Below are 26609 nucleotides of genomic sequence, written 5' to 3'. Positions count from 1 at the left end.
TTTTGCATCTAGGATAACATACCTTTGGAATGTCAGAGTACCTAATCCCCTTTTTTCCAGACCCCTCAGCATACAATCTCCCACCAGAATACTGAGACAACAGAAACCCTCATTGTTATCTTATTCTCCCTCTTATCATCACTATGTGCTGTAAATATAAATGTTATAGGGGCTATTCTATACCCACCAATGTAAAAGAAGTATGTGCCCCTCTATTTCACTTTTTATCCAATTTCAGAGATTGTTCCTCTTTGCTTTCTCCTGCTTCCCTAATCTGCTAGCAATGAATTTCATTTAACCTTCCTTATTCCTCCTCCTTTGATTCTAATGTATAAAAATAAGGTGCAAAACTGCCATTCTCCACATCATTTTCTCAATTCATTGAGATTTTACCTCCTGGAAATTCTTGTCAGTTTGGCTCAAATAAACTCATAAAATTTTTTACAGGTTTGGACATTTCTTATGTCAACAAATCTAAGCCTGTTCTTAAGCCTGTTCCGAGATCATTATTGGGCTATAATGAGAATGACAGAAGTTAGCACATTTAGTACTAACTAACTACATGTTTAGGACATGTAGTAAACAATACAACTCTTATTAGTATCCTCTGAAAGCCTGTGATGGTTAATTTTATGTGTTGGCATGACTAGTCTCTGATACCCAATTGTTTGGTCAAACACCAGTGTATATGTTGCTGTGAAGGTATTTTTTTTAGATGTATTACCTTTTCAATTAGTTGACTTTGATAAAAGCAGATTACCTTCCACAGTGTGTGTGTGGATCTCATCCTAGTTGAAGACCTAAAGAGCAAACACAGATTTTTAGACGAAGGAATTCTGCCCCAAGACTGCAGCATAGAAGTCCTCCTTGAGTCACCTGCCTGCCAGCCGGCCTGCCTGCAGATTTTGGACTCAAGACAGCAACAGAAACTCTTAACCTGAATCTCCAGCCTGCCCTAGTGATTTCAGGCTTGCCATCACTACAATTATACGGGTCAATTTCCTTCTTTCTCTCTCTTCTCTCTTCCCTCCATCTCCCTCCTCCCCCTCCTTCACTTCTCCCTCTTCCTCCTTTTAGACTAGATGCTTTTCCAGTGTCTTAACAACATGATTCCATCATCTGCTTCATTTAAACAATTGTTAAAAGAATACATGTCTTTTCTCGGGAAGCAGAGATATTATGATGGCAGGGCTACACGAGAGGTCAAGGAGGGAATTGCTGAGAGGGGTTGTAGGGAAGGGAGCTATGGTGGGGTGAAGTGGGGCGGGAGGGAAGGATGGACCAAGACAAAGTGAAAGGAGAAGGGAGCAGGGACTTATACACTTCATATTCAGTAGACCTGAAGAAAGCTAAAAGGAGACAGGACTTCATCTGAAGGCAGAACTGAGCCCCATGGAGATGGAGTCTGGCCGAGGGCCCCTCTGGACCATCATACACCAACATTTTGGGTTGGAGAGCCATTTGCATCCTGGATAGTGGTGATGGAGGGATTGGACGTACAGATGTCCTCAGAACCATTTATATACCAGACTTAAATCCAAGTGTCAACCCCCCTCCAACAAGAATGGCACAATCAGATGGAGGGAAAGGATGTTCAGTTACCTGTGATTTTTTTTTCCCCATTGTTCACAATGTGATCTCTGCTAATTCCAACCTTGTTCTCATGTTGCTCTCTGAACTGCCTCCTTTCTATGACAGTTACTGTCGCATAAAGCTACTGGCTCTAACATTTCAGCATCACAGATGGGAGAGGAATTAAAGTTCTCTTCATTTACCCACAGGAACATCTGACCAGCACAAAGTCACCCTAAGAGTGAGAATGGCATGAAAATTGAGGCAAAAGAATACAGGAGTTAACACCTTGAACTCTAAGTTCTGACAGATGTGGTTTGAATCCTTATTAGCACTTTGATCTTGACTTCTTTGAACACTAGTATCCTAATCTATAAAACTGGGGCAGTATTTGCATGTACATGTATTAGCTGTCACAAAGTTCCATAAAAATGTGAAGATTAAAACAACAAAAGTTGACTTTTACAATTTTGGAGAACAGCTGTCTGAAACCAAGGTGTCAGCCACGCCACACCCCATCTACAGGCTCTAAGGGGGAAGCCTTCCATGCCTTGCTCCAGCTTCTCAGAGCTGCTGCAAATCCCTGTCGTTCCTTGGCTTTCAGCTGCTTCACTCCCATCTCGGTCCTCATAATCACATGGCTATCTTCCCTCTGTGTGTTTCTGTGTCCAAACTCCCTCATTTTTATAAGGGCACTCATCCCTGGATTAAAACACACCCTAATCTCAGATGACATCATGTTAACTTGACTACATCTACAAAGACTATTTCCAAATAAGGTCATATTCGTAGGTTCCAGTGGCCAGTAATTTGGGGGGTGGGGGGGGGGACACTATTTTATCCAGTAAGTAGCTCATAGGATTATTGTGGAGATTAAATTTAAAAATGTATATAAAATATTTAGAGAGATGACTGACACATATTATATATATATATATATATAATGATATATATATATATAACTATATATATATGTATAGTTATATGTATGTGTGTCTATATATACAGTGGTCCCCCCTTATGCATAGGAGATATATTCTAAGACTCCCAGTAGATGCCTAAAACCACAGATAATACTAAACCCTATGTATACTATGCATTTTCCTATATATACATACCTATAATAAATTTTAATTTATAAATTACACAAAGTAAAAGATCAATAATTAATAATAAAATAAAACAATTATAACAATTGTACTGTAATAAAAGTTATGTGAGTGGCATCACTTGCTGAATGAAGTCTTCATATAGAGGCTCAATGTTTTCTGATGCAACATGTGGTCTCTTGATGTCTTCCCCACAACTCTAATGCCTTTCCATCTTAACTAAGCTGTTGTCACACATTGTGGCCATAACATTTTCAGTATGAGGCATAACAGCAAAACTAACACAAATTTCTTTCTCCTTCTTCACAGTTTCACAGAAGATTTGGTCTTATCACAGATCTTAGCAACTTCAGAATACAATTTTTTCTTTCCTTATGAAGTCCAGAACCTTCAGCTTCTCAATTACAGGATGCACTTTAAAGCTTCTCTTCAGCATATCCAAATTGCCAGCATGATTCCTCTTGGTCTGCAGCCATTATTAAGTAAAATAAGGGTTACCTGAACACAAGCATCGCGATACTGCAACAGTTGATCTGATAAGTGAGACAGGTACTGAGTGACTAATGGGTGGGGAGTGTGTACAGTGTGGAGACACTGGACAAAGGGATGATTCACATCATGGGGGGGATGGAAAGGGACCGTGCAAGGTTTCATCATGCTACTCAGGATGTCATGCAATTCAGGCTTAAGAACTGTTTATTTTTGAAATTTCCCATTTCATATTTTTCAGACCATGGTGGACCACAGTAGCAGCTGTACCATGGGAAGTAAAGCCATGGATAAGGGGGAACCACATTTATATCTGTACATGTATATGAATGGCATACATCGTTCTAGCAGAAAAGAACACATTTTTTAAATGTTGTGAAACTTTTACATCAATAATCTGAATTTTTCCTCTTCAATTCATTTTCAAAGGTACTATCCAATTTCTGTTCCTTATTCTCATTTATATTGCCCTGAACAGACATGTCTACCTTCAGTCTTTTCCTCCTCTATTTCATTACAATTATAATATGATTGACCCAAACATCCCAAAAGTTATGCTTGTATGCCTATATATGTATATAAAAAACTGCAATTATCTTTTAATCACATGATAGTCACAGTTATTAGTCACTCTTTACTACTTTAATATTATCTCTTAATTCCATTTCAAATTATTGTAGTAGCTAACATTTATCATACATGTAGCAATACGGGACAGGTGTCATTTGAAATTCCTTGCATGTATTATCTTACTAATCCTCATAGCCACTTATGAGAGAGGTTTACCTCTGCCTCTTAAGCTTATTTGCAGGATAAGAAAGTGAAGCAAAAACAGGGCTCCGGCCAGGGACACAACTCATAAGTATTAATGTAGGGATGAAACTCATCACGGCAACTGAGACTTAGAACCCTTGGTGTTGACTCACAGCAATGCTTCTATTGAGATGCTCTCCTGTCAGAAACCTGCTTTTCTCTGCCTCTATTCCTGCACTCACCCTGTTTTTCACAGCCAGAAAGTCCCTTTCTATTCTACCAAACTCAAATATTTTCCCACAGAGCAGAATTTCTGATTCATCTCATCCTCTCCTCACCCAATGAATGCCCACTGCAATTCCTTTTAAGTGGATCAATTTCTAGTTTGTTTGTTTTTCAAAAAAAAAAAGTGTGTTTTTCCACTGACATTATAAATGCTTCTGAATCACATTGTTTTTCTCTTTTTTTTTTCAATTACTCTCACAGGCCCTAGTACAGTTGTGATCACATAGCAGGCAGTTAAAGTAATTAATGCTTCCCAAAAATATGAATTTGGTATTGGTGAACTATTAAGCCACTCATTAAATTCATACAGAATCCCTCAGAATTTAAATGTACTTAATTTCCAATTCTTTATGATTCTACAACTGGTTTTGAAATGGGAACATTTAATTACCTAGCAGCTGTTACCTATTAATTGAAAGCATCATGGTCCAGTGGACCCAACTCTGTGAATTTCAAAACTGCCTGGGGTTGCTGGATTCAGCCCATACATGAGCTGCACATATCTAGCCATCCAGATAGATCTCTGATGTTGATGTTACTTATACTGAAGAGCTCACCCTTTTCTCTGAAAATCTAGTAGTCCTTTTGTTTCTGTATCTGCTCGCATTAAACATCTTATTTGAACCACATCTTTCCAGATCATCTTTGTCTTCCAAGTTATAGGACCAGATTAATTCACAGCTTAGCCTCAAGGATTTCTGTTGCTATACTATGGAGAAGTTAACAAGGTAGAGGTGTTCTGATAAACCTGCCATTTCCCTTACTCTGCTCAGGCTTGGTACTGCTCCAGAACATGAAGGATGCAGATAACAGCATCACTGCATTATTAGCATATTCTTAGAAGGCTCTGGATAATATACAAACTGATACTTCCTGCAAATTACACTGAGGAGGTACAATCATCAACGCTTTACAAATGTGTACTTGAAGCAACATGGCATCAAGATTTCTGGGCTATAATGCCAGGAAAGTGATCAACTAAAATAGAGAATAGAAGAGATAATTTTGATTTGGAAGGAGATGAAACCAGATATTCAATATTGAAAAAGATAACTTAGAAATGTATGACCATCACAAAGGTAGAGTCTAGAACTCAGGAGAAAGGTCTGAATACAATTTGGGAATCACTGGAGTGGGTGGAGGTGAATGCAAGGGGAAAAGGTGAGGCTCTCCAGAGAGGATAGGCATGGAAAGAGAAGAGAGTTAGGATAAGAGCTGTAGATCATGGACCTTCGACCTTATCCCTCCAAAAAAACTGGGACCAAGGGTCTAAGAGGTAGGAGAAAGAAATAGTCTCACATTGTTGTAATCTGATGTTTTCCATTTTCCTAAGAGACTACTTAGAATTTTAGGTTAAAATGTAAATATAGCCCTGACCCATGTGGCTAAGTTGGTTGGGTGTCTTCAACAAAGCAAAAGGTTTCAATTACTGGTCAGGGCACATGACTGGGTTGTGGACTCAATCCCCAGTAAAGGCACATGGAAAAGGTAATCAATCAATGTTTCTCTGTCATATCGATGTCTCTCTCCCTTGGATTCTCTTCTCTTCCTCTCTCTAAAAATAAGTAAATAAAATCTTTAAAAATGAAGATGAAGTTTGCATGAAGTTATACATGAAGTTTGATATTACAGGTCTATAATTATACTCACAAGTTCTTTGTGTGGCTGGAACAAGCCCTCAGTAAATATTCAGCATAAAAAATTAACAAGTAAATGCCCTTAAATTGTAAAAAAAAAAAAAAAAAAGGTGGGGTGGGGTGGAGGGAGTTGGTGGGCTGCCCAGGGAAAGAGGAGAGAAAACACTAGAGCATAAAGAATATCAGTCCCTGCCTTTGGCAATTCCCTGACAGTGGGCCAAGAGCTCAACTAGGTAAGAAGAGGAAAGAATGCCAAATGGCCATGGAAGCAAATCGCTGTGCAAAATTGATGGTTTAGTTCATTTATCATCAGAAATCAGCTTGAAAAGGAACATGTTAAGTGCTGTTCCCATAAATGAAAAATAATTTAATTTTTAAAAATTAAGGGGCCAGAAGGAAGCTTTTGGTAGTGATAAGTAAGTTATGGCCTTGATTCTGGTGATGCTTTCACAGGTGTTTGCTTATCTCCAAACTCATCAATGTGTACACAATAAATATGTACAGCTGTTTGTATGTCAATCATAACTCAACAAAGTGGTTAAAAAAAGAAATCAATGTGAGAGACAGTATGATATCATGGACAAAACATGGTTTCCAAATTCAGGTGGACTGAAGAGTACCTGTAATTAGTTCTTCTAAGGTTCAATATCCTCACCCTTATAATGGGGAGGACATAATACCTACTGCATATGGTTATCAAAGAATTAAGTGACTAAGGTCATGTAAAGCACAGACAGAGCTGAGTATGCCTGAAAAGTGTTAAATGGTGAAAGAATAATGAAGTCACTACATTGTAATTTATATTACCTTTATAAATTACATGTTTATTTCACATGTTATAACTCAAAGGAAGTTGAATTACAACAGTTTCCTGTAAGATGGAAAAGAATTGTTGAACACATTTTAGATTTATGCTGTATATTAAAATGACACATTACACACTAAAATGTCACCATCTTCCAGAAACAATAAAGCATCAAAGGTACTAAATTTACACTTACAAAAATTCAATATTTATAAAAATAAAAATCTTGAATTGCTTCTAAATGACTTACTATAAACCTTAGTGTGTTGTCCTCTGGAACACTTATACTCAGTAAGCTAATGAAAGTACTTGGAACTAAGATTTTTAAAAATAATACACAATCTGAAAAGATTTAAACAATTACTTAAATGAAAAGGGCTTGTTCTTGTGGCAATATTATTTTACTGTCTCAATTGTATAAATGTGTACATTTGACTACTTGAGTAGCTTAAAAATAAATGAAAAATATGACTATCATAACCAAATGTAAACTTTTTCATGGTTATAGTTCTAGGAGAAGTAAAACATATGCTAGAGAGGTTATAATGCCTCCAAAGAGACTGCTTACATTTCTAATGCAATTTAATTTTTAAATTTGCAAGAAATCAATACTTTTCCTGATACAGTAATGTATATTGGAATTGATGTGGAAGTTTCCAAAGTCAATGAGAGACTCAAAAGAAATACAAGATATGGCCCTTATTTCATACATGGGTAAGTTTTGAATAACTATTTGGCTTTCACAAAATTCATCTATTGAAGCTTTAACCCATAGTCACAAGTTGGGGCTTTGGGAGGTAATTAGGACTAGATAAAATCATGAAGGTGGAGCCTTCATGGTAACCTTAGTACCCTTGTAAGAAGTGGACGAGAGGCCAGAGCTTCCTCTCTCCACTATGTAAAGATACAATGAATAAAAAGATGGTCATCTTCAAGCTAGGTAAAGTGCTCTTAATAGCCAAATATTCTGGCGTGTTGTTCCTAGAATGTCCAACCTCCAGAACTGCGAGAAATGTATGTCTGTTGTTTAAGCCACCCATTCCATAATGTTTTCTTATGGCAGTCAAGAGCTAAGACCCCACTGTGGACAAATATTTAATTTATATTGCAATAATGTACTTAAAATTTTGATAATTGATCATAAATTCAAACTCTTGTTGAGTTATGAAAGTCATTAAACTATTTCATCATTGATACTAATGTTGACCTTAGTTACTAAACATAATCTTTGCTTCCATTGGTAATAAAATTATTTCCTGGATGTAATAAAGTTATGTAACTTGTCTTTCTGACAGCATTATTTTCTAAGAACCTTCAGAATTTCTGGTGTTACATTTGTCTGAAAGAATAAACAAGATAGTGTGTAAGAAGAATTTAGTACAGTGTTGAACAAGAGTACAAAAAATATTCTCTGTGTGTGTATTTTTTGTTTGCTTCCTATTGTCCCTATTATTTTGCATACTTTATGTTGGTCATTTCACCATACAAACTGTGGACCCTTACTGTTCCATTCTTTCTCTTCATTGCAATTCAAAAAACAAATACAAAGAGCAACTTCTTCAATAAAACCCAGGTTAAACGTAATCATGACTTCAAAATTTCCCATCCAAATTATAATATTTTGGGGACATTATATTATTATTTAGACATAATAGTTTCTTCTTGGTCTCCAGATTTCTTGTTTTAGTATTTTAATTTCATTTTAGCCTTAATTGAGGCATTATTTCACCCCGTAAATACTTTATACAAGAGATTTTACAACTTTGAAAATAACTTTTTCTTGTTTCATTACTTTTAAATCACTATTGGGCTTAAATCTGCCTGCATTGTAATTTAGATTTGCTCTGACAACTACTGTCTCTTGAACTTAGACAAACCTGTTCACTCTTTCTCTCAATACTGCTGGAAGGTACTGGGATGAGCAATAGGATGCAGTGAACTTGGCTGACAGTGCCCCTGCCCTTGCATGTGCTTAGAGCTTCACAGAGGAGATGACCATTAAATGAAAAGCTACAAGTGAGAAAAGAATAACAAAATGAGAGGTAAGAGTGCTCTGGGACTGTTCCTTCCTGTGCAAGATGATGGCATTGGACTAGATGATCCGCAGGCACTTCCCTGTTCAGAGATACTCTACCACTGTCACTGCATTAAAAAAAACCTCAGAACTCAGAGTATTCTGGTTTGACTAACAAGCACAAAACCATGAAAAGAACTACTTTAGTCTTCTTATTATAGCTATTGTTGTATATAGTATGCTGGCAGTTTTCTTAGATACAGAACCATGATCGCTCTTTGAAAGCTTTGGGACCATGTTATGTTACTAAATGTATTGTTTTTCCAGATTGAACAGAATAAAAACTATAAATAGCTCAGGAAGAGTTTTTCTACTAAATAAATTTCAAAAAACTGATTTTCAGAGATTTGACTTTGAAACCTATTTAATGGACTGTAGGTCTATACTCTTTGATTGACTGTTTTAGATTAATTTAACCACTGGTTTTAGAGCCAATCAACATAAGGTATTTTATGTTTGCTTCCTTGAAGTGTTCCATATTTGCACCTATAGCTAGATGGTTTCTTTCACATTAGAACTTTGGAAATTATATTCTAAAAACAAACAAAAAACCCAGAAAAAATCATACACAAAAATACATGAAAGATAAAAGCTTAATAGTTATTTTTAAACAAATGAAACTTGCACTGAATATTCTTAATAAAACTTGATATTACAAGCCAGTATTTTTAAGGGATAAACCAATTCAATCTGACATCCTGAGTTTGAGGAGAACTGACTATTTGAATATATCTATTCAGGAATAAGATAATAATAAATTTTGCAACATAATCTAATCTTCAAAGGAAACAATTGCACTTTAAAAAGTTTCCTTAACAATTGGAATGAACAATTTTCCAAGACAATCATTTGCTTTTCAGGAAGGCAATTCTAAAAAAAATACACAACAATTTTATCAAAATTTTGTGAGTTTTATTTTTTAAGATTTTATTTATTTATTTTTTATAGAGGGAAAGGAGAGAGAAAGAGAGAGTGAGAGAGAGAAACATCAATGTGTGGTTGCTGGGGGCCGAGGCCTGCAACCCAGGCATGTCGACTGACTGGGAATCGAACCTGCTATGCTTTGGTTTGCAGCCCGAGCTCAATCCACTGAGCTACGCCAGCCAGGGTTTTCTGTTTTTTAGCTTTACTAAAAACTTGAGATTTTTAATATATTTATTAAAAATATGATTTTTTCTTGAATATCTCAGTTTAAAAACATAGGTCCTAATATTTAAAATAAATTCCACCCTTCATTCCCCGCCCCCCGCCACAAAAACCAACAAACTAACAAATAACCATGAAAAACCAGATCAGAAAACTTTTTTTCTGTGAGTCATGTACCTTCTTTGTCATCATGGTGGATAATTGCATCCTGTATCATATCAGCAAGGTTAAAGTGAACTTTCTGATTCTTCCCATGCTTCAGTTTTTTCAGGACTCCTTCCTGCTTCTGGAAAGCCTTCTCTCTTTCATAGTAGGCTTTGATTTGTTCACAGCGCATGCGTTTCACCAGTCGCTGCCTTTGGCCAAGGGGAAGGGTCTCCAGCAAGCACTGGTCAATTTCCATTTCATGAGATCTAAAAATATTACATAGCTGAAAGCAACCTGAAAGAAACATAATGGGAAAGTCACTAGAGCCACTATTACAACAAATATAGTAGCATTATAGAACATATTTGATTTCCTATTACCCATCACACAAGTGAGAAACTTGTTCATTCCTCTTTCTGCTTGACATATAAATGTCAAGCTCTATTCACAGATTGGGAAAAAAACAAAGAGAATTAACATCTTACTTAAGATTTCATGGTAATAAAAAATAATAGAATTAGATATAGGTGTGTGGTTTTGTTTAACATCTAAGAATCCATGTTTTCTTATTTCTTTCAAGCTACACCAAAGCCCTAAAAGTATCACCACCGTGTTAAGATCCTTCATCTAATTAAATAATGCTGACTGAACTTTATATGATAAAATTTGGCAGAATGCCATTCTAAGTCTTCCCACATACCCTAATAACATTGGTTTTACATATCATGATGACTCTGCTAATCTAATGTAATAAAATATATGTAAGCTATAAATTGTTTATAAAGAACATAGGTATGCTACCAATGGTTTATGACACGATAATTTTTCAGCAATTTATTGCTAAACACTCTTCCTAGTGATTGATAACATCCATTTCTAAGAGCCCTAACAATGGATAAGTATAAAGGTTAATCAATGAAATGGAGATTTTTCTCTTGGCAATTCAAAATCATAGATAGAATTGTTGCTGTTGTATTCTTTGTCTTACCCACATAATCATTAACAAACTGAGTTCTCTGTCCTGTGAGTGAAAATACTTACTTTTTTTAAAAGATGGTGTTATTTCCTACTAACACCACCCAAAACACTTTAAATGGAATTGTACTAAGTCATACATTTACCATTTGGTTAAAATTTTTCTATTAGTAGAAAAGTAATGTTAAAGCACCAAAAATTCTAGAATCTAGCTTACAAAAAAGGTTCACATAAGTGTTTATATGACCTTCTCTTAAGATATTTATGATGTAAGTCTTAAGAAAGTAAAAGTAACTTTGCATGCACAAAAATGTGGTCCATCATATGCTGTATCTAGAAATATCATGCAGTAAGGGTACTGCTACTTTATCTTTGGAAAGGTGCCCTATTCCCTTGAAAGAACAGCAAGTTGTGACAATATATTTCCATTTCTTTTTCACTTGATGTTTTGCAAAATGTTATTCTGACAAGCACCAGGCATGACATTCCTTATGTTGCAAGTAAAGAAAACTAAGTTAAGAGAGGCTGTGACTTGTCCAAGACCAAAAGAGATGGTTGTATGACAATCATAAAGGCTCAAAAAAATAACAGACAGTAATTCTCTACAAACAGCTATTTAAAATATATGGGGGAGGTAAAAGAAGCAGCATTAGAGGATTATGTTTTGGTTGTTTGTTAGCATTTTACAATGTTTTAGAATCTATGTTTTTATAAAATTTTTAATAAGTATTTGTTAGAGTGACGTTAGGAGTACTAAATAGCCACATGTGAAATAAGCCTTTCTAATGATCTAAATACAAAGGCAATAGCAGTTATGAAATAACAAATTTCTCCACATATGTTTGATAAAAGCCATGATCATTGTCCCAGACAGACTCTGAGAGCTCATTAACAGTGGACGAACAATATCTTCTAATTTCAAATCTGTTTAGAAAACTACACCATGTTTGAATCATTGACTTGGATTCTCAACACACTTTGACTCCCATAACTTTCCTGGGTTGCCAGCAGGAGCCAGGGAATCTTTAGAACCACTGAAAAACCTAAAGAGGTAAAGCCAATGGCGTCACAGTGTCATGTACTGAGTAGCACACAGTCAAATGTGGAGAATAATTTAATAAACACAATAGTCTTCTAGATTTTACATCCTGAAGAGGGTCTTAAAGTTTACCGAGTGTGCAGTGACAGCTCATGATTCATTGAGCAACCCTCTCAGGCTGTCAAAAAGGGGCACTGAGAGTACTTTGTAAATTAATCCCTTATAACTTAGAAAATCAGAAGCTACCGCTATTAAATTTCAAATCCATACATGTATAAAAGATTGAGCTTTATACAGGTGATGTATTGTAGAACTGTATGCCTGAAACCTATATAATTTTATTAAGCAATGTCACTCCAATAAATTCAATTAAAACAAAGAAAAAGGAAAAACATTGATGTTATATAGATTGTTGTGTTAAATAATTCCTCATACTTGGATTTTTTTGTATTTTAACAAATATATTTTTCCTGAAAAGTCTTTTTTTTAGTTTTTTTATTGTTGTGCAATTACAGTTGTCCCCATTTTCCCCTCATTCCTCTCCCCCAACCTACCCTTCCCTACCTCCCACATTCAATCCTTCCCCTACCTCGCCATTGTCTTTGTCCATGGGCCCTTTATACATGTTCCTTGATGACCCTTCCCCTTCTTTGCCCCATTATCCCCCTCCCCCCCCCCACCTGGTCACTGTCAGTTTGTTCTTAATTTCAATATCTCTGGTTATATTTGGCTTGCTTATTTGCTTTGTTGATTAGGTTCCACTTATAGGTGAGATCATATGGTATTTGACTTTCACTGCCTGGCATATTTCACTTAGCATAGTGCTCTCCAGTTCCATCCATGCTGTCACAAAGGGCAGCAGTTTCTTCTTCCTTCCATGTTTTGATTTTAAATGGTCTAAACTTTGATGTATTCATATTCTGGAAATATATTGAGCACTGAAAATTTTTTGTCTAGTTTTGAGTGGATCAGTTACCTTTGTGTATGTGCTGCTATCAATCTGTAGGACAGTCACTGAATAAAACAAAGTTATAGGAAATATAGTTTGGAGGCAATCAACTCAAAACTTATTGAACTTTATTACTGAGGCACTAAGATGGAAATTATCCCAACTCCTTTTGTAAATTAGCATAAACTTGCTATCAAAACCAAATGAGGACAAGAAAGGGAGTTAGAGATCAATCTCATTTATAACTACATATGCAAATAGTCTACATGATTATTAGGTAAATGAAGCCAGGAGGGTGCAATTTGTTTGTGGAATGAAAGAATGGCTTATTTTAGAACACCTATAAATGTTTACTACTAGTTTAAATTGTGTTCCAATTTTAGAAAAGAAAGGCTTCTATCCTACCTAAGTATTAAGGTTTTAGTCAACATAGTAAAAAAAATGTTTTAAAGGAAAAGAAATAAGGGCAATAAAATGTGAGTAAGAGAAGGAAAAAATCAGTTAACATTGTAAATACCATTATGTAAATAGAAAAACAAAACATTCTATGATCCTATTAGATTTGGTAGTCCAGAATTTTGTTCCACACAGGTCAATACACACACACAGAAGAAAGCCACATTTTCAAACCTAACAATAACACATAGAAAACAATTAAAGATATTATTTCACATTCATTTGACTGGCAAAGCTAATAAGTGCTATAATATTGGAAAAACTTAGTTAAATTTAAGATGTATCTCTCCCACAACTATGAACTTGAGAAAATTTTTGAAATACATGACAAATAAAAATGAACAAATACAAAATAACCTAGCATGAAATGAAAGAGATTAGGAATAATAAAAAACAACTTTGTAAACAATTCATACCCATATTTTTAAAGGAAATAAATATGTTTTGCCAATTATCTCTTCAATATTTTCTATTTGTAACATTGGTAGAACAGAAAGTTAGATTAATGGAACAGAATAGAGAACCTAGAATTAGATCCACACAAATATAGCCAACTCATTTGTGTCAAGTGCAAAAGCAAGTCCATGAGGACAGCCTTTTTAACAAATGATGCTGGAGCAGTTGGGCATCAATAGGAGAGAAAAAAATGAACCTTAACCTAAACCTCATACCTTATACAAAAATAGACCCAAAATGGATCATAGACTTAAATGTACAGTATAAAACTATAACACTTTTAGAAGAATGTAGGAGAAAATCTTTCAGACACTATTCTTAGGCTGGCTATCAAAACAGTTCATAAAAGAAAAAAATGATAAACTGGACTCTGCCAAAACTAAATGCTTTGCTGTGTAAAAGGCCCCATTAAGAGGGTAAAAAGAAAAACTGTAGAGTGGGGGAAAGTTCTTAGAAACCACAAAATATCTAACAGAAGAATAAAATCTAGAATATACAGAAAAACTCAAAACTCAACAGTAAAAGAAAAACAAATAATCTAAAAACCGTGAAAAAGACATGAAGACACATTTCACTGACATATATGGAAGACAAATAAGTACATGGGAAGATGTTCAACATCCCTAACCACTAGGCAAATGCAAGTTAAGGCATAGTGGGGTGTCACTACATGTGTTAGAAGAGCTAAAATAAAAATAAAATGTATCCTGGCCAAGTGGCTAAGTTGGTTAGAGTAACATGTAGTACACTAAAAGGTTGTGGGTTCAATGCCTGGTCAGGGCACATGCCTTGGGGTTTGTTAGGGGTTTGATCCCCAGTTGAGGATGTGGAGAAACTGGATCTCTCTCCATTGCTAATGGGAATGTAAAATAGCACAGCCATTCAGGAAAATAGTTTGCCAGTATCTTTAAATAACTACATTATGCATAAATCTTTCCATGTGATATTATGTGGCTCATAAAACTATAGAAATTACAGATGAAAAGGTAGAAGTTTCATGACATTGGAATTAGCAATGATTTTTTTGGATAAGACACCAAAATCACAGGCAACAGAGGCAAAAATAAATAAACTGACTAACTTAAAAACTTTTCTGCATCAAAGGACATAGTCAACAAAATAAAAAGACAACCTACAGAATGGGAGAAAATATTTGTAAAGCATATATACCTGGCAAGGGGTTAATATCCAAATATATAAAGAACTCATATAACAATAATAAAAACACCAAATAACCAAATTAAAATAAGCAAAGGACTTGAATAGCTGTTTTTCTAAAGCTGATATGCAAATGCACAAGTACATTAAAAAGATGGTCAAAATCACTAATCATCAGTGAAATGCAAATGAAAACCACCATAAGCCATCATCTCACACCCATTAGAATAGCTATTACAAAAAACAAACAAACAAACAAAACCCGGAAATTAAGAAGTGTTGAAAACCCTTTTGCACTATTGGTGGGATTGTAAAATGGTGCAACCACTATATAAAACAGCATAAAGGTTCCTCAAAATATTAAAAATAGAACTACCATAAAATCCAACAATCTCACTTCTGGGTATATACCCAAAAGATTAGAAAACAGGATCCCAAAGAGATGTTTGCCCACCTGTATCAATGCAGCACAGTTCACAGTGGCAAAGAGGTGGAAGCAATCTAAATGTCACCAATGGATGACTGGTTAAACAAAGGATGTATATACATACAATGGAATATTATTCTGTCTTAAAAAAGGAAACCCTATAACATGATATAACACGGATGAACACTGAGGATACGTTAAATGAAATAAACCACTAACAAAATGACAAATCCTGTATGACACCATGTATGTGAGGTATCTAAAGTAGACAAATTCATAGAAACAATTTTAAATGGTGGTTTCCAGGGATTGGCGAGAGAGAGAGCTGTTGTTTAATGAGTATAGATATATCAGATTTTAAAGATAAAAATATTCTGGAGATTTGTGTCACAACAATGTGAATATGCTAAACTCTACTGGACTGTACATTTAATGAATGGTCCATGGACAGGGACAGCAGTGTTGGGATTGACTGTGAAAGTGGGAGGTGGGCTGGGTGGAAGAGGGCAAGGGGGGGAAATTGGGACAACTGTAATAGAACAACAATACAATATATAATAAATAAATAAATACATAAGTTTTAAAAATCATTAAGTTAGCAAATATCATGTGTTTTCCCAGAATGAAAAAAGTGGAGGTAAAAGAGAAAACAAGGGTCTGCATCACAGGGGTTTTAAAAAGACAGACAGACACGTAGTTTAAGTATTTAATGAAACACGTGTACAAGCAGGTAGTTTATCCTACTTATAAAAATGTTTGCTATGAACTCGTGAGGTTAGAGATAGCTATGCAGGGAGGAAATTAGCATGCTTGCATGAAATTTTTGTACACACACACACACACACACACACACACACATCTACATCCCAACTCTCCTAGCAGAAGTTTTATTCTAGAATCAATTGTTACAACATACTCCCAGAGATATTTTTTTACTGCGTATACAGTGACAATGAAACAAAGGGAGAGCAAGGATTTTCAAAGACAAGACTATAATCAATTTCAACATACTCCCACAAAACCTTTAAAAAAATCTTCTTCAGCATTGCAGTCTTTAAAAATTGCTAGATTTTAAAATCCTGTAATCAAGCTGCAGGTCCATATCCTTCTTTACAGAGCAAAAAAAAAATAGTACAAAATAATAACATTTAGAGAAAATATAGATGTTATGCCCTAAAATATCTCAGGATTGAAGTCCACAATGCCTGTTTCATAAAATCCCAAATTGAAACACTTTCTTGAAAGATAGAATAATAAACTTACTTTAAATTTTCATCAAAATTAACAATATTTTTCATCTCACTACTTTGCGCTCTTTAGTGTTTTACTTTATGTATCATGCAACCATTTCTTGGGTTTTCATCCAATTGTTAGGGCTTGCTTTTGTAATGAGAAAATATGAAAAATGGTTTATTTTTCAAATTAAAGGGGAAATAAATACAGAAAACACAAAATTACTGCATACTCTAAGCAGGGGTGTCCAAGCTGAAGCCCACAGGCTGCATGCAGCCCACAATGGCTGTGAATGCAGCCCAACACAAAATAGTAAATTTACTTAAAACATTATGAAATTTTTCTGTGATTATGTGTGGCAATATATTTAATGTGTGGCCCAAGACAACTCTTTCCTTCCAATGTGGCACAGAGACAGCAAAAGGCTGAACAACCCTGCAAAGTATATTTATTTTGTAAACATCAATCTATACCTTTCCACATTTAAGTTTTCCCTTACAATATTTATTTAATAACAAGTGGTCTGATGATGATAGATTTTTCAGTGGATATAGATTAATAGTCATAATTCTTTTCAGGATTTTTTTTAGATTAACAATAAAACTGAAGATCGTTACCCTGAGGTGATGTTCCTGATTCAATATCCAAGTGGACACAGATGTATAGTGAAATCTATGGTTGATGGAGGGTACCATGTCCTGAATTCTCTGGCCTGTGTCATAGATAGTTCCCAAATCACACCCATGCCCAACACAATGATTTACCTTGATACAATGAGGACTGAATGACCAGACTCCTTTCCCAAGACAACCCAACTACATTCAGGATCTGCAGAGCCTGGTGATTTAGAATTCCACCTCTGGGCATCAACTAGCTATTATCTTATCATTTACACACTCAACAAAAACTTCTCTGAGGAAGTTCAGCCCCTTTAAGATCGGAACTGCTTCCTGGTAGCTATTCTAAGATGTTTCTGATGGTATGCCATATTGCTGAAGTCAAACCTCGTCTTTTCATGATCACCCCTATCTTTCTAAATACTATGCTCCCACTACTGGGTCTTTTGAAGTCCTGGAACCCTAACTGCAGCCCTGTCCCTTTCAATAGAGGGTAGCATGTGAGGACAATCTGGCTGCAACATCTGTCACCCCACTGATCACCAGGGTTGATTTGGCTGATCTGGCTGGCTAGGCGGGTATCCTCTTCCTCTCTCTCTGATCCATGTGCATCCCTCCTGAATGTGCGCACTGGGTTGAAAAGGACAACCTTCCCAATTAGAGGTCTTTGATCAAGGGTATAAGAGTAGCTGTGCTACCCTGCTAGAACCTCCAAACAAGCTCTCAAGGTCCTTCTAATGGAGGGCAAAATTATGAAATTAAAATGGTCTCTGACAAGCTTGAATTCCTGGATAGCTCAAGAGAGAAGCACTCTTTTTGTTCATATTCAATAAAATAGAGTTAGATCTCTACCCCAAATACACATTTTGGGGTACTCAAACTTTAAATAATCTTCTGCTCTGAATCCATATCTACATGTTAACAGTTTCAATTCTGGTTGAATAGGACTCAGCTCACCCTATTCCTTCCAGACAATTTTTTTAAATAAAGTTTGTCTCAGAAATGGATACCTGCCAGTTTCAACACACTGGTTTCCTACTAAGGAAACAGAAGCCCTGGCTACATCAATGACCCCACTAGTCAGTCAAGCAGCTTCCTGGATTATTGTAGTCTGAGTCCTACAGCAACACTATAAAACAAACATTGTGTATTTCAAGTACAAAACCAATGAGCATGTCTTTTACCTTAATAGCTCCTGTTTAAATTCCTTTCCCTTAATAATTCAAAAGCTTGTGTATATGTGTCCATGCAAATCTAATTTCACATGTATGTAAATAATTTTTTAATTTCATAATTTTCCTGGGTCCTGCAAAATTTATTATGTAAAATTTTACTTAGATATAAAATTTGTTGTTTGACATTATTTTGACATAAAATATATTCAGTCCTAAAATGGGTTGAGATAAAATTGAATTTCACATTTAATACTTAATTTTACTTTATAAACTCTGGTTGTTTTTCCTCTTTTTTCTGTAAAGTTACAAATTTATAGAAAAATCAAATGATAAAATTTCTATTATTTTTTTCTAGGTTAAGAAACATTTTGGGTTATAGTTTGTGTTCTCAAATTATTTCCATTGCTCTTCACATCAACTTTGAAGACAAAATTTCAGATGAAACAAACTTCAAGGTGACTATAAAACCCAGTATCAACACAAAGAATATAATTCACAGAGAAACAATGTCAATTTTTAAAGAAATGAAACAAAAATATCATTAGATTTTTGTGTAACTACAAAGGACCCCAAATAGCCAAAGCAATCCTGAGAAAAAAAGAACGAAGCCAGAGGTATCACACTATCTGATATCAATTATACTGCTGTCAGTGAAAATTAGGCTCTTCCATGGGATCACGAGGAAAGCATTCCAAGCACCCATGCATGGGAGACTGTGGTGTGGCTTGGTTTATCTGGGTGGAAATCTGCCTGTGGGTAACAATGTACCATCTCCTTCCATCCCACCATGGAAAAAGTCCAAATTTTCTTCAGCAAGGCCAAAACAAAAGCCTGTGTCTGGAGTTTCTGCTTCATATTAAAGCCCAGTTCTTCAGATCCAACGTCATGTGTTGTGGGCCCCAGGATTTGCAAAACTCACATGGTCACATGATCCTGTGAGAGAGAACATGAGAACCAATGGGGCAAGTGTGTTACCAGATGGGGAGGAAAGAGGGAGAGAGAGAGAGAGAGAGATATTGATTGATTCTTTGTTCCCCTTGGATTATATTAGTTTCGGTTCGGGACAGACTAGGTGCTTTTTCAAAATGACCAATCAACTTCCCAAGCTTTTGTGGGCTTTTTGATGGCTCCATCCCCTAGTTAGTTTGACAGGCCTATTTGATCAAGCACCTCCCCCTGTGCCCCACCTCCAACAATCTAGTACCAGAGTGGGTGGGAAGGAAAGAGTATTAATCCCCTTGGTGGAGAAATGTTCTCATCCCCTAGAATGTGAAGCTGTAGTTTCTTGGTGAGGCAAACGGGCTAATGCTCTCCAGTTTATTAAACTTAATGTCTAATACCCTTTACTTCCCTTTCTTATTAATAATTAGCTAGCTACCCACTTACTCAAGATGTTCCTGAAGACCTTGAACATTTTTTAAGTGATTTTTTAAAGATTTTATTTATTTATTTTTAGAGAGGGAAGGGAGGAGGGCGGCGGGGGGGAGAGAGAGAGAGAGAGAGAGAGAGAAACATCAATGTGCAGTTGCTGCACATTGCAGGTCATGGCCTGCAACCCAGGCATGTACCCTGACTGGGAATCCAACCTGCAACACTTTGGTTCGCAGCCCGTGCTCAATCCACTGAGCTACGCCAGCCAGGGCAACCTTGAATATTTTAATCATACAAAGGTAAATGGATGAAAGTCTCATCTTCTGTAGCTGCTTCTTGCTGTCAATGGGCATAGTCCTGCCTATTACCAGGCCCAGAGGATCTTCCTATTTGCTAAAGGAACAAAGGAAAGGAAGGATAGTCTTCATTACTACAGAGCTATGATAAACAAAAGTACTGTTTGGCAGAAAAACAGACACACAGACCAATGAAACAGAATTGAGAGCCCAGAAATAAAACTACATGTACATGGACAAATAACTCTTGACAAAGGGCCCAGAAACACACAATGGATTTTAAAAAGCCTCTTTAATATTGGTGCTGGAAAAATTGGAAAGCTACATGCAAAAGAATGAAACTAGATTATAGTTTGTCCTCATGTACAAAAATTAACTCAAAATGGATCAAAGGCCTAAATATAAGATGTGAAACAATAAATTACATAGAAGAAAACATAGGCACTAAACTTATGGACCTTGGTTGTAGAGAACATTTTATGAATTTGACCCCAAAGACAAGAGAAGTAAAGGCAAAAGTACATGAATGGGACTATATCAAACTGAAAAACTATGCCCAGCAAAAGAAACTGACAACAAAACAAAAATGCAACAAAATGAACAGGAGATAATATTTGCAAATAGCATTTCCAACAAGGGGTTAATATCAAAAATATATAAAGAACTCATATACGTCAACATAATATAAATAAACAGTGCAATTAAAAAATGGGCAGAGAACCTGAATAGACACCTCTTCCAAGAAAACATACAAATGGCAAACACATATATAAAAAGATGCTCAACTTCACTAGCTGTTAGGGAAATGCAAATCAAAACTACAATGAGATACCACTGCACACCTGTTAGAATGGCTATTATCAACAAGACAAGTAATAATAAGTGCTGGAGAGGTTGTGGAGAAATGGGAACCCTCATTCACTGCTGATAGGAATGTGGACTTGTACAGTCACTGTGGAAAACAGTCTGGTGGATTCCTCAGAAAATTAAGAACAGAGTTACCATATGACCCAGAAATACCTTTCTTGGGTATCTACCTGAGAATCTCAAACACATTTGCAAAGATACATGCACCCCTATGTTCACTGCAGTATTATTCATGGTGGCAAAGAAATAGAGACAACCAAAGTATCTTTGAGAGAGGACTTGATAAAGATGTAGTACATATATACTATAGAATACTACTTAGCTGTAGGAAATATAAAATACTGTCATTTGTAATAACATAGATGAACCTTGAGAATATTATGCTACGTAAAATAAGTCAGTCAAAAGAAGGGAAAACCATATGATTTCATTCATATGTGGGATATAAAACTGAAACTCACAGACACAGACAGCAATATAGAGGTTATCAGAGACAAGGGGGTGGGGTGTAAAAGGGACCAAATATCTAGGGACAAAAGTTGATTTGAGTTTGGGTAGTGGACACATAATGCAATACAGATTATGTAACATAGAAATCTGTACTTGAAACTCATATGATCCTGTTATCCAATGTTATCTGAATAAATTTCATTAAAACTAAAAACAAACAAATAAAAAATTAACAGAGCAACATCTGTATGTCCAGCCTAAAGACCCTCCTTCTCTCAAGTCTTAGTTATTGCATTAAACTAGTGCTTTAGTTTAATGCCTTGACTTTAGTCTTGTACCACTCCACTCTGCCGAGTAGACTTTTCAAAAATAGATATATTTGCTATACCCAGAATAATGGTATAGCAAATAAAACTAGTCATAATCTATGAGCCCATCATCAATGGGTTCTACCTTGCCCATTGAAGATATTACTAGTTAGTGCCCAAACAAACCAGACTTTTCTATACCTTCCATTTTCATTTGTGTCTTCCTGCTACTCCATTGTATAGAATCTGAAACTGTCATTAACTACCTGCATTGGCCCATTATTTCTTCTGGGTGCACCCTGCTTCTGGGCCTCACCTCTCTTCTCTCACTTCAGAAGGTTCTAGTGGGGTTATTAAATTCAACTTCCCAACTCAACCGTTCACATGATTGGATATGTGACCAAGGCTGAGTCCATCATAATGACCATACACTGACAGGAAATGTTGAGTTCTACTGCCATTATTGGTCATATCTATTCCTTCAGATACCCTGAGTTCCTCATCTATCATTCTTGTGATTCCATTGTGCTGGCCTGTCTTGTCTTTTGTAACTGGGGTGTGTTTGCTCTGCAGAGTCACAGATGGTAAGAACTACTACTGGAGGTTGTTCTCTCAAAATTCTTATAGATAGATAACATAGTGCTCTATGTTTTGTGGGAGCTGGAAGGAAGTTGATGCTGAGGATGGTATAAGGAGATCTGAGGCAGGGAAAGACAAGATTGAGATCTCAATGTTGAGAAATACATTGGGGCCTTTTAAAGATACAAGAAAATAGTGTACCTGCTAAACCTTACAAGGTTTAGAGCTCATTTTACAGTATTCTATCAAGTACTGTAGGTACTGGGAAAATGAAGAGGAAAACCATTAAAGCATGCTTTCATTAAAGAATATTAATGGCAGTCACTTATGTAAACTGATTGCTATTGATGATTCGTATTGTAATAAGTATCATTAATGTGTCCAGTGTTATTAATGTAAATTTAAATGCCACACCAAGTTTGTTGTGGATCAGTCTTTCTTTGTTTGAGGTTCTCCAGACCCAGCCTAGATCTGGCAAAAGTAAAGCCCTCACCATAAGTGAGAGATATATGAAAGACCCAATGATGGTTACCAGCTCTGTTCAACACTCACTCAAGATGTTGCTACCATTAATTATGTGGAGAAACATGAATAAGGCACAAACATACCTAAAACTATATCCACAACAACACTTAGAAACTTCCAAATATTCAGAAAGCCAATTTTAAATAATGTCATTAGTATTATTCTCTGTGTATTCTTGAACTAAAATTGCTACTACTAATTCCATTAAAACTATTAATCAAACATTCTGAAAGTATTTTTACAACACTGGACTCCAGACTAGATTTTTAAACTGGTATGTTTTAGCATTTCTAGAATTCTCATGTGTGTGAGTTTCACATTCAAATTTCTTTTTTGGTGGTGATATAATGGAAACCTATTATTAAGATGTACTTTTAAAATTTCATTTATGCTTAAACAAAGATAGAATTAAAAAAGAGGAAATAAAGATGATATAATAATAAATGTGATATACTTTAAAGGCTGTTGTCTATAAACAGAAACTTGACTTTTATTAAGAATTCCTCTTTTTTAGCCCTGGCTGGTGTGGCTTAGTGGATTGAGTGCTGGCCTGAGAACCAAAGGATTGCCAGTTCAATTCCCAGGTAAGGCATATGCCTGGGTTGCAGGCCCGGTCCCCAGCTGGGTGTACACAAGAGGCAACTACACATTGATGTTTCTCTCCTTCTCTTTCTCCTCCCTTACCCTCTGTCTAAAATAAATAAAAACATTTTTTAAAACTTAAAAAAAATCTTTTTTATAAAGCCATTTGAATTGCAAACAGACTATGAGCCTTCCATTAAAAATCATCACCTCTACTAATTGTTTAAGAGAAAAGTCTTTCACTGCACTAATAAACAGGAATAATTTTATTTTATAGCATATAGTTTATAATTAGACAGATGGTAGATATAGATAGATTGATAGATAAACGGACAGATAGCTGTATGGGTAGATAGATAAATATAATAAATGTTCCAATTATTTGAAACCAGGGATCTGGAAAAGAGTGAGTAAAGAAAGCACAGGAACCCTGAAGATGAAAAACAGGAGAAAAGTCAAATATGTGCACTGTAGAAGCATTCCTGAGCTATCACTGCTGAACCACACAGACATGGGAGCCAGAAGCCTGTTTTGTTAGAAGAGTGAGTTTAGGATCTGCTCTCAAGTGAGAGCTGAAGACACAAAATTCAAGACTGGACCCTGGTTAATAGACCTTATATATAGGGCTCAGAGCAGCAAGTGTGGAATTCAACAATAATCCTCAAAAATCCCCTAATTGAAATAAAAAAAAATAAAATCATGTATTGAGTGTTTCCCAATCCTGTGGCTTAATAAATAAAGCACAGTGGTTTGATTATGATATTTCTATCACTTTTGTTTCCTAGTCAAATTCTCTAAGCAGGTCAGGAAGTTCTGTGTTATAAGATGAAAAAAATATTGAAAACAGCCAAAATACTCACACACTAGCAAATGGATAAACACACTGTCATATTTCCACACAACAGGATACTACTCAGCAACAAAAGAGAACAAACCTGATGCATGCATCAACATAGATGAATCTCAGATGGATTATACTAGAGAGAAGCCAGTTTCTTCAAATCACTAAGCACATATTTATAATGCTATATACCCAGAAACTGCATTTCTGACATTTATCTCAGAAAAATGAAAGCATATGTCCACACAAAAATCAGTACAGAACTGTTCATACCAAATTTATTTATAGACAAAAAAAGCATAAACAACAAAATGTCTCCCGATAGATGAACAGATAAACAAACCATGGTACATCCATTGCCATTCCATGGAATACTATTCAGTAATACAAAGGAAGACACAATTGATGTACACAGTAACTTGGATCGATCTCAAGAGCATTATGCTGAGTAAGAGAAGCCAATCTCCGAAGATCACATCTATATGATTCCATTGATATGACATCCTGAAAAAAGCAAAGCTCCAGGGACAGAAATGAGGATCTGTGCTTGCCCAGGGCCAGCAGTTAGGGAGGATACTGAATGGACACAAGGGAACTTTCTGGAGTGAGGAAAATATTCCAAATCTAGGTTGTGGAGCAGTTGCATGATAATATGCATTTATCAAAATGTAACAAAGCATACACCTAAAAAGGTTCTGGGTGTAAAATGTACCTCAATAAACTTTACTTAACAAAACAGACAAAACAATACTTAAGTCTAGAACCAATTTTTCAAATTCCTGTAAGATAGTGTTAAAATAGATGTTTCAAAATACTGAGGCATATTCAGTTACATGCGACTACAATAAACATTTATTTATTTATTTGTTTGTTTATTTGTTTGTTTTTAGAGAGAGGGTAAGGGAAGGAGAAAGAGAAGAGAAACATCAATGTATGGTTGCCTCTCACCTGCCCCCGCACTGGGTACCTGGCCTGCAACCCAGGTATGTGCCCTGACTGGTAATTGAACCAGCAACCCTTTGGTTCGCAGGCCCATGGAGCTATACCAGCCAGGGCACGATGAACATTTTTAATAAAAGAAAAATACTTTTTGGTATGACTTTTTAAACAAAATAAAATAAATCACTTTCAAAAAGGTGAAATAAGTCTTGTAAATTAATTCCAGCCCTTGTCATTTGTTGTAAATCAGAAGATTAAGAGAAAAAGAATACTCAACATTACAAGTGTCTGGTTAAAGGGAAAAATAACATAGTCACTCCATTCTTGTCCTAAATTATCAATCTACATCGGGCATCAATAATTTCTGAAAGTTTTCATATACTATTACTGGAGTTCAGGTTTCAGTATTCTGCAACAAATTTGTCATTTTCTTAGCTACATGCTCAGTACCAAGGACAGCAGCTGTAACCACTTTATCCTGTAGTGGCTCAGTCAGTTTTGACTACAGAATATGTGATGGATAAAGAGAAGGAAGGAAGGGGAAATTCTTGAGTTGGCCAAAAAATTCATTTTTTCCCTTAAGATGGCTTTAGTAGCACTTAATTGTCTTTAACTTCACTCAAAACAACATTGTTAGATTGTATTGTATATTTTAAAAAACTTATCAAAATTGGTGAATTTGTGTGTCATCATTTTAATATTCAAGGTGAAAGAAAATAAGCAACATTTTTGGCATATTATGCTTTATTATTTCAAGAAAGGTAAAATTGCAACTGAAACACAAAAAAGGATTTGTGAAGTATACAGAGAAGGTGCTGTCACTCACTGAATGTGCCAGAAGTGATTTGCAAGGTTTTGTGCTGGAGATTTCTCACTGGACAATGCTCCATGGTGGGATAGACCAGTTAATAGAAGTTAATAGAAACCAAATTGAGATATTAACTGAGAACAGTCAACATTCTACCACAAGGGAGATATCCAACATAATCAAAATATCTAAAGCAATAAAGTTATTGGTGAAAATAAAAAATGTCTTCCATGGAAAAAGACATTGTGTCTTTCACACACAATTTTTTTGGCCAACTCAGTATTAATGGACTGACTGACTTTCACAGACACCAATGAAGGGATGATATAATCAGCTACATTTTTCAAATGAGGAAATCAAGTACCAAGCCCTAGTGATGTTAGGTGATACACCAAAGATAAAAAAAAAAGCAAAAACAACTAAAAAGTAGCTGAGATATCCTAGGTTAGCCCAACAGTTCCCATAGGTAGCAGCTGAAACTCTTCAAATGGTTGGGGAGGATATGAACTGCCTCCTTCACCCAAACTGGCTATTTTTATAA

General features: G+C 35.6%; 1 protein-coding gene across 3 annotated transcripts in view; it reads right to left on the bottom strand.

The window, feature by feature from the left end:
• MYO16 (myosin XVI) overlaps positions 1 to 26609 on the bottom strand; it is a 627599-nt gene that overhangs the window by 456447 nt on the left and 144543 nt on the right. For all 3 annotated transcript variants that reach the window (XM_045821913.1, XM_045821912.1, XM_045821911.1), the window contains exon 2: positions 10048 to 10311. In XM_045821913.1, coding sequence (XP_045677869.1) covers positions 10048 to 10273 — 226 coding nt within the window. In that variant the 5' untranslated portion in view covers positions 10274 to 10311. The remainder of the gene's footprint in view (positions 1 to 10047; positions 10312 to 26609) is intronic.

This window comes from Phyllostomus hastatus, unplaced genomic scaffold (assembly GCF_019186645.2).
Source record: "Phyllostomus hastatus isolate PE091 unplaced genomic scaffold, TTU_PhHast_1.1 phas_scaffold_46, whole genome shotgun sequence".
Lineage (NCBI taxonomy): Eukaryota > Metazoa > Chordata > Mammalia > Chiroptera > Phyllostomidae > Phyllostomus > Phyllostomus hastatus.
This window is presented reverse-complemented; position numbering and strand designations above follow the sequence as displayed.